General features: G+C 43.4%; 1 protein-coding gene across 5 annotated transcripts in view; it reads right to left on the reverse strand.

Annotated features, from left to right (window-relative positions):
• LOC100866598 (WD repeat-containing protein 47) overlaps nt 1-15040 on the reverse strand; it is a 61730-nt gene that overhangs the window by 14353 nt on the left and 32337 nt on the right. Inside the window, exon 1 of one of the 5 annotated variants that reach the window (XM_086913032.1) lies at nt 12182-14228. The exons of the other annotated variants lie outside the window; for them this stretch is intronic. Coding sequence (XP_086769158.1) covers nt 12182-13060 — 879 coding nt within the window. The 5' untranslated portion in view covers nt 13061-14228. Of the gene's footprint in view, nt 1-12181; nt 14229-15040 lie in introns of those variants that run through there. 5 annotated transcript variants of the gene reach the window in all.

Consider the following 15040-nt stretch of genomic DNA (forward strand, 5'->3'; position numbering starts at 1 on the left):
GAAAAGCAAGGATAATAATTAGCAATCGTGGCCTTTTGCAATCGAGCAACGCACGAACGCAACGATAATTATAAACTCGAAACTCGACTACTTTTCCATAAGCTACTTTTCCACTTTCGATGTATAATCCCATAGGTCGTAAACAAAAATATGGAAAGACCGTGTTCTAAACGGAAGCCGCGTCTCGTCCTCATTCGCGCCTTCTGGGATTGCACAACTGGCGGATTCACTTTCACCAGAAAAATGCTTTTTCGAAAGTGTCCGTGTTTTAATTGTCCTCGAGTAATCTTGTTGAATGACCGATGAAAACGGATTCAAAATCATCGAATCCATCCAGGTTACAATTTGTCCAATCTCTCTCCGATTCGTCCGATTTCCGACTATTATCGTGTTATTTCAAGCGCAGATGAATTCCTCGAATTCGGACGGTCTATTAATCACCCAACAATTTTAAAAAACTATTACCGATTTACGACCACTTTGTCCCTCGAGTTGATTAAATTTCTAAATATTTAAAAGGAAGATCGGTCAGCCAGCGATGCCTGAAACGAGAGATTCAAGCGGACGAATTTCGATTCCCGATCCATCGAACGTGAAACGATCGAAGATGGAACGGAAGCGATCTATGAACATTGTTCTCGATGGAATCGATTTCTTTCTCTCTCTCTCTCTCTCTCTCTTTCTCTTCTCTTTAATGAACGAGTAACGGTGCATTAACTCGAGGTCACCAATCGGGAACACTTTCTATCCACGGTCAAGTAAAATTACGACGCTTCGTTATTGTTATTTTAATAAGGATCGATCGGTGTAAAGAAGTCGAAACGATTAAAAAAAAAAAATTTCCTTCGAAAAATTTAGCAACGATACGATTTTGCTGAAGGGAAGAGGATCCGATCGAAGACCAAGAATAAGTTTTCCATGGTCCGTTTGCGTATTACGTTGCATCGTAACTGCCTTCCAATTCGATAATCGAAGTAATTGTAACGTAATACCCGATTACGTTGCAAAGTACGTTGCAAGCGAGATCGAAGATAAATCGATAGAATTATTCTCTCCTTTTTTTTTTTTTTTCGATCGATAGGAGCAAGTGTCGGTACAAAGTGATATCATTCCGCTACGATTTCGTTCGCCGAGCGTAATTTATTCGCGAGCGTATTCGTGGACTTCCGGAACCGGGCGTTGAAACCATTAGAAACTGGAGCGATAACTGGACTCGTGAAACACTTTCCATTAAAACGTTAAACATCCGTTTATCCGCGTACAAGAACGCGATAAAGGTGTGTAACCGATTCGTGAAGCGGAGTAAATCGAAGCCAAGTTTCCAGTAAAAGTAGTTTTGCTGGGACCGTTTGCACTAGAGCGAAACTACCTTAAAATAGACGAAATCGCGAAGGGGTCGATCGAAAATTACGTTCAACAAAAGTGTAAACGAGATCCCGCGCGAAGAACCGACCTGACAACGAGTGCAACTTTTTATACACCCGATATAATCAACTCACGCTCCATAAAATCTATCCAACCAACAAACCATGTAACTGCCGCGTCTTCTTCCCGGCCTCTCGTTCCTCCCCTCGTCCGGTCTCCTGCAACCACGTCCCGCGACCCTCGAGTCGAACGTGTTCAACTCGCCGTTCGCCGTTTCCACGTCCAGAAGATTCTCCATCGACCGCCTCCCCTGCCTGCACATAGCCGCCCCGCCGCCCTTCGGGCTCTTCCTCTGCAGATGATTCCCGTTCTCGTCCTGGCAATCCTCCCACTCGCTCGCCTCGCTCCTCACGTCCTCCAACGACCTCGTCCTTCCCATCGAGCAGGTGCAGGCGGCCGCCGCGTTGCTCCTCGTTCTACCCCTCGCGTCCATCATCATCATCCTGGCCGAGACGGCGACGGACGGAAGCTGGAGCGGCGACATGGGCTGGGGGGGTGGGATCGCGTTCCTGTACAACGGCGCCAAGTAGTAGTAATCGCGGCCCTTGCTCGAGTTGGCCGCGCTCATCCTCGCCGGCACGTAATTGTAGTCGGCCACGTGGGGCGGGATCCATTGGGGGCCCATCGCGTCGAGGGGCACGGGACGGTAGCAGAACGAGGGCCCCGGGTGGCTGCGGTACATCGGGGGCCAGGGTCGAGATTGTTTCGCGTCGAAACGGGGATCCATCCTCGGATCCAGCACTCGGATGTCGCCCATGTCGCGACCGAGTTTCTCCTTCCAGAGTGTGCGCGTATCGAGGTTGAAAGTGGCGTCAATGAACCACGCTTGCCCGGGCCTTCATCTTGTTGGTGTGGCTACCTGCCACTAACTGTCCTCCATGATCTTCGCTCGTGGTGGAACGCGTTTCAAAGATCTATCCTCGAAGAAAAGCGGGAGGAGGACCACTTTCCACGCGGCACGTTTATGCCGATGTCTCCTCTCGTTCACTTTTCCTTCCCTTCTGCTGCCCACACTTTTTTCACTTCGTCCTCCTCTTCGTTCTTTTCTTCTTCTTCGGGCAAAAGGGAAACGACGACCGTCGTTTCTCTTCGCTCGTGAAATTCGCCCTCCCCGAAACGAACCCTGTGGCTGATTCCGTAGGAATTCTCTTCTCTTCTTTTTTTCACGAAGAATGGGGGGAGGAGAGGGAGAGAGAGAGGTTCGTGGATCGTGGATCGCGGATCGGAGACGACTGTGCTCAACTGAGTACAGCGAACGAGTGCGTACTCGACGCGTTCTCGTCGAGCGACTTCGCCTCTCGTTGAGAAACGACCCACTTCTACTCGCGGGATTGAAACTTCATCTCCCTACCACTCGCCTCTTCTACGACTCGTCCCTACGTATATACGTCCGCGAGAACCGGCGCTCATCGACGACATCGCGACGTACGTAATTATCCTAATGCGATCGTGTTTACGCGATAATCGATAATTTACGGAGCGAATTTTCTCTACGAGATTATTTAACAACAACCGAGGCAATTTCCGAGAAAATTCTCTGGAAAAGTCTTCTCTGCAAACATTTGTTCTCTCGATTTACACGAGATTTCAACTGTTTTCAAATTCTTCTCCTCTCCATTCAACTTGGTAGTTCTCTATTTCAAGATCACGATGAAACGTAGAAACTTTTAAACTTTAACAATCGATAATTTTCTGTACGATTATTTAACAACTTCTCTGCAATCGGTAAAAATTTGTTCTCTCGATTTCCACGAGATTCGAACTGTTTCGAATCTTCTTGTCCTCTCCAATTAAAATTATCGATCACACGGTTTCGGTGTGTTAAGACGTACAAAAAGTTCACAGGAGAAATTAATTTAAATCTCATTATCGTGATGATAGGAGAGGATGATAATTTCGATGAAACGATCTGGTATAGAAAATCGTACCCCTCGAGGGTACGTGCGAGAGAGTCTTGGATAACGACCAGCAACAGGAGGATTAAAAGGGTACCAACCAAATTCCTTTTCTACGGGTCTCCCTCCCGCTTTCACTACGACCACCATCCTTTCAAGCTCGTTTTAATTCACTCAGGGAAATCATCGCCCATTACACGCAGGAAGTAAGAAGCAAGTGGGTGTAAAGAACCGATTCAACACGAGCGATGTTGAAAAGAATGCGAAATAACTTTCCACGCGGTCATGATTTTCCATTTTTTTTTTCAAACATTCACGCTACTTTTATCGATCGACAACGATTCTCGAATTCTCTCCGTCGATCTATAAATTCACCGAGTAATTAAACTTGTTCGCGCGTCGAATCGATCTTTAATTCTCGCGATCCTCTTTTTGTCGCGAGCGACGAATCATCCATGGACAGAGTTTTTCTCCACTCGAGAAAAGGGAATCCTAAACGGGCTCAATTTTCCATCCCAGCTTTCTCCGCGATACGCTCCGTTAACAATTCGCGGCAATCCTCTCCTCTTTCTTTTATTAGCGGGAAACTATCGCGTGTCGTGGCCCACGCAACATTTCCTTTCGCTCGAAACGGAGCTTGCACGGCCGTCCAACGATCGTGGACGATTCGATGTGCGGGGAGAAAACCGCACACCGATAATTCGAACGAAATTGCTCGGTAAACTAGCCGCGGATTTATAATGGTCAACGCGATCAATGATCGGCGATAATTGAACAGGTTGCAACGATTGCTCGGATGACTCCCGTTATCCCGATCGAGTCACTTTCCCGAGTTAAACGGTCTCTCTGTTCTAGTCTTAGTTGTACGCTCTGACGCGTAATCGATCGATCGATCGTCGGAGGAATCCGATCGATTCGTTCGAGTAAAAGTTGATTTCGATCAACTCACGGTTCGGAACATTCCCCCCCCCCCTCCCCCCCCGAAAAAATGGATGTCAAAATCGGGAGAGAAAACGAGGGAACGAATGCAGAGATCGGCGAGAAGGGTATTATCTCTATGCGGATTTCAGAGAAAGTTCCCAAGCGCGACACGAAAAGTAAATCGACGTGATCCGGTCGTCCGCTTTTATGCCGATCATATCTGATTGGCACCGTGCCAAAACGAGGAAAACGTTTTTTTCCTCGCGTTATCCGCTCGACTATGAGTCCATTCGTTTCGACGACACGCGAGTGATAAACGTCTTCCTCCCTCCCTTTTTTGCCTCTATACAGAGGTTGTTAATTGGTTCGGACGAAACGATGACAAAAAAAAAGTTTCAATTTTAATTTTACGTCCGCTCGCTTACTTCGTCCATTCGACGATAAAACATTTTTTACTCTCGTATTCTTTCTCGTATGTCGATGTATCGCCGTCTCTCGTATATCTTGGAAACTATGCGTGGGCATTCTTAAGACATTTTAAGCGTGCACGGGTGAAAGTAGAGGATATGATTTTTTTTTCTTTTTTAGTCACGAACGATAGAAGGAAGTGGAAATACAGAAGAATCCCTAGGGACAAGGAAATTATTAGCGTGGATGTATCGTGAAAGGCTCGAAAATTGAATCGATGAATTATGACGGTATTGCGTTGCGTGTATGAATATAAATTTTTCTGCTTCGATAATTTTGCTAATTTTCCGGAGATTGTAAAGTATGATAATAAAAGATAAAACGAGGTACTTCCTAAAAATAAAGCGATGAACCGTGTCTCTCTCGACAATTTGTGTTGACTTTCTAATGTTAATAATTACGCCATTGTTCCAAGTTTCACCGACGTTGAAACGACGAAATGTCACGAAATAAAATGAAAACTCGTACTTGACTTCTTTTTTTTTTTTCCTTTCATTCCTCTTCCTTATTTACATTCGACGCAATTTTATTCCGTTTTCCACGTTGCAAGAGCAAGAAGCAATAATACCAATGTTTTCCAATCTGTTTATAATTGCCCAATAACCTTAAAAACCTTCCTATTTTTCCATTCAAAAATTCACCGCTACGGTTGATCGTAAAACACAGCAATGAAACTGTGTTTAAATCCGATCGCGGTTAAAAATAAAACGTCACGGCGATTCTCTATTTCCTGTTTTTACCTGTGTTTACGAATAACTTACTTAATACGAATTATATTTACGATCGAGAGAAGAAGAAGGAGGAGGATTCAGGAATCCTCTCTACTAAAATTAAACTTTCCGTGTCGATTTATCGCTTCTTAACCGTAATCTTGCTTTCCTTGTCGCTTTCTATCAATTTAAATTCGCTTTAAATCGAAATATTTACATCCGAGATGGAAGGAATCTCACGTTCGCGTGAGAGATCGCGTGCCCGCTATCGTGGCCGTAATATTTTCGCTGCGAATATTTAATAGATCCTCGATGTATGGTATAGGAACGCGCGTGTGTTCGAGAACGCTCGCCACGATTCTCTGCATCCATCTTGGCGATTGGCTGGCGTGACGCATTGAAAATTAAATTGAACAATGATATCGAGAAGTCTTACTCACCGAATCGAATCGAAGGTCGAGCTCGAAATTAAAGCAAAATCCATTCCAATTTTTCCCTCGTATGCCTCGAGATATCGATCTTTTCGCTTCGGGAGGCAAGAAACCGCGACGAGAGCAACGGTTCCGATTAAACGGTCGGCCGTATTCGATCGTGATGTCGTAATTCAACCACTCGCGACAAAATTGAGATCTCCCAATCGGACGAGGAGCGTGTATTGCGCAACGACATCCTACATGCCGTTTTTTCCTTCTTTTTCCCCTCTCTCTTTCATCCGGTGAAAAATGCAGGGATCGGGTATCGAGCTCGAAGAAAAATCTTAATAACGAGATAACACGAGCCGAGTATTTCGCTTTACCTGCACGCCACTATCGCAATTATCTTTCGTCCGGTCGCGGATACGCGGACCATGACTCTGGCCGAAAAACTCTGTATGTGGAAATTCGAAGGTGCGGGGCTTCGCACGCTCCCGCATCGCAATTATCTCGGTTGGAAATTCTCGATAAGAAGTCTCTCAGCCCAAGGATGAACGAAATACAGGCGCGGGTTGCGCAATTGCAACCTTCCGCCTCGATCCTCGCCCGCCTCTTGGTCAATGAGTCATCGTTTCGAACGCGTGAACCTGCGCGTTCTCGTTTTCACCGTGATCGTTCTGCAATCGAAAGATATCGCTCGTTTCGTCGGATGGTGTTACTGCATGTACACCTAAGCGTAGTATATACTAGGAGACGTTCGGTGGAACGGATGAGTCGAATTTTCTGGATCGTTTGGTTCTAGAGGATGTAGAACGTTGATAACGTTGAGATGTCGTTACTTTACGAAGTTGGTCAGTAATGGTAATATATGCGTACGGAGCGGAATGGAACGCAATATTCGGAACGACGTAAACTCGATTATACGGGAGCCTCGAATCGCAGCATGGATACGCGCTGATCTGTAACATATTTACGAGCTGACGGTTGTTGTAGAAATACGAGACGTTAGCGGAATGATCGGGAGAAAAGAGTGTGCTCGTGAAAATCACAAAGAATTTATAAGAAAGTTGATGACTATTAGATCCGCCTGGTCGGATTCGTATCCGTTCGTGCAACGAACTTGTCCTACATTTCCTTCAATATTCGTTAATACTTGGGATAATATTGTTTTATTCCGATATATGAATTTATTTTCGACGGATAATGGAGAATAAGAATGGTATCGCGAGGGAAAGCGCGATCTTGTTTCCTAACGAAATCGAAAGTCGCGGTATGCTTAGCGGGTAACGTAGAGTAGATTTTAAACGATTTTGCTCATGGTTGGTAAAACATGGTAAAACAGTAGTCTCGAATGACTCGTAGAAACTGAAATACCGACATTTACGAATAGCAAATTTTTCGCCCTTCGAAATTCAAAAACGCAAAAACATATTTTCATAATTATTTCATGCAACAATTATAGAAATAATCGTTAATAAATTTAGAAAACATTTATAACGTTTCTATCTCTAATTACGGATTTCGCATTTGAACTTTAAATAAAATATCGCTCTATTTCATTACGTTAATTACCACTATAAATCATTTTATACCTTATCTTAATAAGATTTGGTATAATTATTAGCGCAAGTCTTAGATACTTGAATTTCTTTCAATCTCTCTCTAATTCTTTCAAATTAATTTATATCTTATAATTAAAGAAACTCTTTTTAAAAACTTTTTAGATTTAAAAAAAAAAAAAAAAGAAAAAAACTTAATACCTTTACATTCTTTCTTTCTACGGCACAACATATTCGCGGCATTAAATCCTTGTATAAATTCTATACGCTAGTTAATCGTTCCGATTCATTAGAGATTCGACCACAATTCGACGTCAACGAAGCTTATCATCGATAAAAAGACTAGAATTAATAGCAAATCGGTGAAATGAATCGTACAATAAAGAAAAGATATGATTTCACTGAATTATAAACATTTAATCCTTGCGTTCAAGCGCAAGACTTTCACCTAATTAACAAGCCATGAGGATAGGCCCAATTTCCATTTCTCTTAATTCGAGCATTAAACTGATCTCTTAAAATAAATCGATACCGATATATATACTTGGTAATCGTCGGACACGTTTCACTCAACTTAATGAATCTATCATGTTCATGATGCTTCGATTATATTAAATGGTATCCGTTTTATCGATATTCTACGATGGTACTTACTTATTCCGCGGTAACGAGCCATTCGATATAATTCACGACGCGATGCTTAAAATTCTAAACAGAACGAGCGTTCAATGTGGACGCATCGAAATTCAATAAATATAAAGTAATTACAAGCGATGTCGCGTGAATTGCTATCAGACGGAGATGTAGAGAGAGAGAGAGAGAGAGAAAAAAAAGAAATGCGATCGAAAGGAAATCGATCGATCTAGAAAAATTTTCTTCCCAAGTTTTAGTGCATTCCGTAATGCGCGATAACGCGATTTAATCAGCTCGTTAATAGTTAAAGAAGTAGAAGTAGAATTGTTCGGCGAGAAATGTCAAGGTTCACTAGCCCTCGTTTCCTAGATATACGCCGCGTGAATCACCAATTCCCTTGCCAATCTTCGAACTTGACCTTATTTTCCCTATTTACGCTCCCCATCTTTCCATTTTTATTTCTCACGATTTATTGTTTCCACCCACCCCCCCTCCTCCCCCTCGTCGAGTTGCATGCGGCTTATCGAAGCGAAGGAGGAAAACGGTTCATCAAAGTTTCCAAAGTTTCGATAGATCGGCCAACGATTCTCTCTTTTTTCTTCTTTTTCTTCAGAAGAGAATATTAACCTCGAGGTAACAATAGAAGATCACTGGAATATAATAAGCGGAGTTGATACGTTCGTTTTTTATTTCCTACACCTATATAGAACGATCATATTAAACGAATTCTCATCATATAATACACGCTTTTCCCGTTTGTGACCGGGCAAATGGTTGAAACTCGCGCAAAATGTAAAAGCGGAGGCGGGGAGGAGCGGGGTTTAGCGCGTCAATTTTCGTGGTAACGGTACCGATCTGTTTCGGTCAATCATCTTGGATTGTCGTGGCGCGCGAGGCAAAACGGTGATTCGAAACGACACGAACGCGAAATCGGTGCGCGCATCGCGTGCGCGCACGTATCCCGGAAGTTAAGCGAGCGTCACGTGCCGTTTCAAAACGTAAATCGCGATTTCAGGAATTAGGCCCGATTTGCGGATCGTCCGGCGGAAAATGACTCGTCGTGCAACTTGTCGATTCATCCATCAGCCGTGTTCGCGTTTCGCGAAATCGCGCTACCGTGTTCCTTCGGTCGACGCCGCCGGGTCGATGGCCGAGATTGAAAGGAATCGACGTTCATTTCTCTTTTCCTTCGATTCGTATACTGTTACCATGTAAATATATCCATCCATGGAGGAATTTTTAACGAGCATCTAATTAGGGGATCTAATTAGAGATTACGGGAATGATTAACGCGAACGAACGCCTTGCTAGTTCTTTTTTTTTTTTTTAGTTTTCGTGGTAATTACTACACTGATTGTAATACTAATTACTGATTACAATATGAAATATGGCAAAATGTAAAATGTTAAATAATTTAGGGTAGATAAGGTAGTCAAGGTTGAGTAAAGAAATTCCGATAAATGGATTGGAATTAGCCGTTTCAGGAAATAATGTGTATAAACAATGATCTGTTAGGATAAGTATGTTATTATACGAGATATCTTGGAGGAAATGTTAATTGACACACGAATCAAGCGTGCGTGGAAATGGAAAGAAAAGGAGAAATGCGAGCACGAAGTAAATTTTTTTTAAGAATCAATTAATTTTCGCGTTTCGTTTTTTTTTTTTTTTTTTTTTTTGCTTCTTTGTCCTCCATGAACGAACAAAAACATAGGAGATTTCGTGTCGTTAAAACGTGTCAGGAAGCGCTTTGGAGTTGTGCAATTTGTTCCATCACCACGGTTCGATAGTGACTTTAATTGGATACGAATTCGGTGTTAATTAAACCCGCATTTTACATTCGATCAATCTCTATTTTTTTCGCAATATGTTTACTAAAATCTAGTTCTCGACTATATATATATATATATATATCCTTTCAATTTTTGATGAGCCACGTTACGTAAAAAAAAAACTTTCCTTTTGATCATAAATCAAATCAATCGCTCGAGTTATATAAAACAAACTTCTTCCTTCAAATGCAGAATAAACGTTACGTCAAAATTAACACGTCAAACGCTATTTCTATTTCAATTCCTCCTTTCGCATATTCACCTCAACAACTGTCTCTCTTATCCTTAACAACAAGTACAAATTTTTTTATCAAATTTCGATTAATTACAATACATTATGAACGATACCCATAATTCAGGTTTTCCGCTTTTACAGGCTTTCTTAAAAATCCTTATTTTCACCGATACGATACTTTCAAACTCTCATATATCAGAAAGACAGAAATCACCGCGTCGACCATGAAACGATCGTTCGAATTCATAAGCGTATTTCGTAACGCGAGTCTTCAGATTTTGCAAAAATCTCCGTCGTAAATCTCCATAAAAGACCAAGGATCGCGACATTACGCGCAAAACGCCGATGGATCGATCGGCTCTCCGCCTAATGACGCGGACGCTACTTTTAAATCGTTCCGCCGGTGTGGCCATATCGAGGGCCCGCGGCGTAGGTCGTCACCGTTTACATAAAGGATACACGCGGACGAACGGCAGAGAGAGAGAGAGAGAGGGAGGGGGGAGAGAAAAAGCGAGAGCGATACATGAAAAAAAACAAGCGGTGCGCAGATGAGTGGGCAGCTCATGGCCAAACCACGCGTAGGCCTCACCTGCCTGACAATCTCGTTTGAGGAAATGCGCCGTATCGCGTTGCACCATCAAGTGCAAATCCACGGAAATTCGATGAAAATCGCGAAATCATTTAGATCGTACAACGATCGATGGACGATCGCGTTCGGAACATCGAAATTAAGAATAATTTAAGAAACGATTCAACGACACTTGTATATAACATTTGCGAATTCCTCGCGCGGAGAACGAAGATGAAAAGACGAATGGTTTCTTAAACGGTTCGAATTAAAGGTAAGTTGTATCTGAAATTCCAGCTCACAATAGCTTTAGAAATTAAACGATTTGTTTCATTTAATGGACGATGTGGAAGAATAACGATTATCGTCCGTGTATATTACGCGATGCGAGGAACGCTTGTATGTACGAGAGACGCGCGGTGAATAACAATAACTTCTCTCTTAGAGATTCTTAAATAAGCGTTACACAGTGCTAACGTTCGTGTGTGTTATATATATATATATACTCGACGTTTAGAACAAACGTCTCGGCGTACGAATGACGATTTTACCCGTGCGAACAAAAAAAATTACACAGGCGAATGAATTTAACCGGTATTGAACAGGTGAAATGCATTCGAGAGTCGTCTGTTACGAGGCAGGAATACAAATATTTGTTAATCGACGCCGTTCGCTTGTAAATAATCGTGGTGACGTCTTTCCTCGGAAACGCATCGCTTTCGATCGAAATTTATCGCTTCGAAAGCGACAATAGAAGAATGCGAATATCTTTATACACGTAATCTTAATTCTTCGATCGCTCGAATTACGATCGAAATGCACGAGAAACGAACGAGACTTTAAGGAGAGAAGATCGAGCCGCGTGATCGAGCCGATGAGGTGTGGACGCTTTCATAATATCATGGTCGATGACTAACAGCGTGTCCATACCGTGCGAGGCATGCCGATGACGTAAGTACAAACACTTAGCATGCGACGGCGCCACATGAAAAATACCTTGATGCTTGTGCACGGTTGCACGGTAAATCAACGCTTTCGCGAAATTTCGCGTTTCTAACGACAGATGAAAGTTTCGTAAAGTGTGACGAGGGGACACGAGGATGATGGACGTTTCGTCGCGCGATTTCGAGGAAAGGAGAAAATCGCATCCGATCGGAATAATTCGTTCGACAACGGAAAACGGACGCCTGGCAGGTTGGCGCGAATGGCAATTTCCCACGGCCGGCCGAGCGCAATCCAACGAGGAACGATAAATTCTATCCGCGCGTGCAACCACGATCAAGCCGCGCATTTTCTTACGTTTCACCATGTATGCGCATCTCTTGGAGAGATGATTTCTCTTGTCCCCTGGCGGGAAAGAGAGACAATGAGAGAGGACGTTGTCGCTCGACTTTCTTCAACCGTTGTTAATATCACGGAGAGAATTTTTGAGCGAAACAAATCGTTCGTCCGATTCTTTGCTGTAAAGGCAAACACGGCCTTCGAATCGTACGCGTTTCCTTCCACGATTCCAATATTTTACCTGGTCGGCGTCGAACGTTCCCTCCTCCCAAATAGGATCGTCCCATCCTCCGGACGATCCGGAAGAGCCCCTGCGACCCGGATCCCACGAGTTTCTCTTCGTATTATCCAACGAATCCGTGGAGAGCCTTCTCCTGTCGTAGGAACCTCTTCGGTTAGAAAGCGGCGCTATCGATTTCCCATCCTTTTTCGCACTCCCGTTCGAAAGATCGGCGCTCAGCGTAACGTTCAAGTTGTTTCTTAAATTCCCGCTGGACCCGGCCAGACAACTCTTCAAGTTGGCCGGGCTTCTCGCCTTCGGATCGTTGTTCGGGCAACCGGCGAACAGGCTGGACAAATTATTACCGTCCCGCCGCGGTATCGGCCTCTGGCCGAGGCTCGTCATCGATTTCGCCACGTAATCCCGCCTAAGCGGAGAATTGTAGCTCGACGCGGTGTCCTTCTTCAGACACCCCATCGACCGACCAATGGCATCCCGTCGTAGCGGCGAACCCGCGGCCGGGTAAAAGTCTTTCCTCGTGTGATTGATCGCGCCCATGGACGAGCCGAGCGGATTCTTCCTCAATGTGTTGGGGAAACACGAAGGGTGAAGCTCTTTCTTCGGCGGTGACGTCGGCAGCCCGAGGGAGCCCCTTCTGCCCGGAGATGATCCCGGATAACCAGGACGCCCGAGAGTCTCTCCCCTCCCGTATTGATACGCGGTCCCGATGGATCCCCTGCGATTCCAACAATTCTCCTTCGCGTGTTTCCCGTGAATGTCGCAACAACTCGAGTCTATCTCCACCTTGACCATGTCCGGGTGATGCTGCTCCAACTTCACGTCCCTGAACAACGCCTCCAAACGACGTATCGCCGCTTGTTGATGCGCGGACGTCGACATGTTCCCAGGTTTAATTCAATTATACTTCGTTTCGTTGCAAAGATTCGACAACGGCTAGTCCTGTTCGCCGCGGCACGTACACTGAACCTCGACCACGCTCAGCCGCATAGCTCAGCTTTCCATCCGAACCGATCTTCCCGTCACCTGTTTCCGTCGCTCGGCCAGGACTCGAGGATTTTCACAACGCGTGCACAACGTTCACCGCGAAGGAGGGATTCATCGAGAAATTTTTGTTTTGTTAAATTTCGATCGAAACGCGCGATGCGAAAAGCGGACAATTATTATCGAATATACGATTGTCTTTCTTTAATTCTCGATACGATAATAACCGTGTAATCGAGATCGAAACGCCGTCACGAAATTCACTCTGGCCAGGCTGCGTTTAAGTCGTCGTTCCACTCGGAAATGCAGTGGTTAGGTTACATGGAAACGCGTGTGCGGCGTAACACACGTCCGATGAGGTACTGGGGAACTCCGTGAGGAGAGAGACCCGAAGGCCTGACAGGAGCTCTCCATACGGATCCCCACCAGCCCGATAGCATTCGTAAACTCCGACTCTCCATATTAGGTCAAACCTTATGGGTTTGTCGCGCAAAACTGAGGGAGAACACCGAACGAGACCGCGGCCACGACCCTGGCTTAGTGGTAATCGGGTCGAGCGTCAATTCAACTTTCCCGTTCCGAGCTTTACTTTCCTCGGCCTATCCTCTTCCACCTCCTCCTGTCCCGCGATTTACTCTGTCTACACTCGTGCTCGCGTCCAAACGCCGATTGATCGCCGATTTCTCGAAGAAACGTTACGATAAAGCTGACTCGCAATCTCATTTCGATTATCTCTGTTTATCTCCAAGCTATGTCTTTCGGTTTTTTTTTTTTTTTTTTTTCTTATGAAGTTCATCCGACGTCCTTGACGATCGATTATCGATTTTATCTTTTACTTTTTTATTCTTTTTTTTTAACTCGTCGAAACGAAATAAAAGAACGACTTAAAACTCGGATTAAATATTAGCTAGATATTCTCTATCTAGTAATGCATAAGAATCAAGTCGTATAGATTTTCTTTTCGAGGAAAGTTCTATTTTTAGCGGATAGAATTAAGAAAGGAAAAATAATGTTTACTGGTCATTCGTTACCGGGAACGAAAAAATTGGTGATTTAATGTTTGATATGAATGAATATAACTTTATGTAATTATATTTTAATGATTCTTTTTTTTTTTTTTTTTTTTTTTAAGAAAATGTTATTTACGCAATAAATAGTTGGTATCAGAACACGTTGACGATACGATAACGAAATCGTTTCGTATACAATGCTTTATATTGATATCGAGTGTATAATTATATAGTTACTCGAATGCTCGGAGATAAACGCGAGATTATTTAATCGTGCACAACAATTATTATCTGCACAACAAAAATAGAAAATCGTAAAAAAAGAAATCAAAGTTTTCGTTAATGGAAAACGGACGTGCTAGGCACGTCGATAAACTCGTTCAGTGCAGTGATATTTTCAATTAATTCCTGCATCACCAACAAAGAGGGAATAATAGAGTACTGACACTCGCGGAAACAGATTTTCACGTATGCAACGAGATGGAGCTGCAATTCTATTCCAGATTCCACGTACTCTCTCCGCACATATGTATCTATGATATAATACGACGAATAATATCAAACAATCGATAAACGAATCGAATTACACAAACACCAATAATTCAATCCAAAACTATACTTTATATTCATTTTTTTTTTTTTTTATCTTTTCGTTTTGCGCGTTAATTTTAATCATAGGTATAAAAAAAGCAATTCCGTCAAGGCGTATCCAATCGCAAATGTTACATTATTAAAAACGACGAACAAATTACTTCCTGTTTTCTCCGACAAATTGTCGCAACAGCGATATCGAGGGTCGAAATGTTTAAAAATTCTATCCTTAAGTTGAACTTAACTCGTAAACAAACGTTGCACATTAATACCAACG

This window comes from Apis florea, unplaced genomic scaffold (assembly GCF_048593485.1).
Source record: "Apis florea isolate Af1SG1 unplaced genomic scaffold, ASM4859348v1 contig_3496_pilon, whole genome shotgun sequence".
In the NCBI taxonomy this organism is placed as follows: domain Eukaryota; kingdom Metazoa; phylum Arthropoda; class Insecta; order Hymenoptera; family Apidae; genus Apis; species Apis florea.